This window comes from Penaeus monodon, chromosome 32, assembly GCF_015228065.2.
Source record: "Penaeus monodon isolate SGIC_2016 chromosome 32, NSTDA_Pmon_1, whole genome shotgun sequence".
NCBI classification, from domain to species: domain Eukaryota; kingdom Metazoa; phylum Arthropoda; class Malacostraca; order Decapoda; family Penaeidae; genus Penaeus; species Penaeus monodon.
The window spans coordinates 23,877,100-23,877,805 of record NC_051417.1 but is presented as its reverse complement, the minus strand read 5'-3'; the positions used below and the strand labels follow the sequence as shown (position 1 = coordinate 23,877,805).

Here is a 706-nt window from a genome sequence, read left to right as displayed (position 1 = left end):
ATAATAAACCATGAAAAGTTTTATCATTGCATATGCTGTATGAATTTTAAAAGTCTAATCCTATTATAGTGAATATTTCTATCAGAAGTTTAGAATGAATGCCAATTTTCTACCATTGATTTTCCTTAATAGATAGAGAGAATATTATGAAAATTAGACTTATCATCATTAGCATTTAATTTTTCAAGCACCCCTGGAGTTGACAGAGTAACAGTAGTGGTAGTATTTTCTTAAAATTAGTATGATTATATCCCTACTAAAAAGCATGACAAGGGCCAAATCAATTTTCAATTAGATAATCTATTATCTGTTTTAACCTCCCACATTCATATTATCCTAAGCAAAATGGGCATTCTCTACAGGTGAGATCCAACTCAGAGTGTTTGAGGCCTAGCGGGAGAGGATCAGGTGCCAAGATGCATCACTGTCCTCTGTGTGCCTACAGCACCGCTAATTATGCACACCTGATGGACCACATGCGAGCTCACACAGGAGAGAAGCCCTTTTCCTGTCCTCATTGTCCTTACCGTGCAGTGCAAAAGACAAATTTGAAGACACATATGCGTACTCATACAGGGGAAAAGCCTTATGTATGTAGCTATTGCCCTTACCGTGCTGCAACCAAAAGTGCATTGAACAGGCATCTGTTAACACAACATAAATAGGTTTTGAATTAGAATAGTTTTGTGGATGACAGATCTTGGTC

At 37.1% G+C, this 706-nt stretch overlaps 1 protein-coding gene across 15 annotated transcripts in view; it reads left to right on the top strand.

Moving 5' to 3' along the window:
• The window catches only part of LOC119593731 (myoneurin-like), a 102,537-nt gene that overhangs the window by 68,053 nt on the left and 33,778 nt on the right, over positions 1–706 (top strand). The window contains exon 6 of one of the 15 annotated variants that reach the window (XM_037942735.1): positions 363–700. The exons of the other annotated variants lie outside the window; for them this stretch is intronic. Coding sequence (XP_037798663.1) covers positions 363–665 — 303 coding nt within the window. The 3' untranslated portion in view covers positions 666–700. Of the gene's footprint in view, positions 1–362; positions 701–706 lie in introns of those variants that run through there. 15 annotated transcript variants of the gene reach the window in all.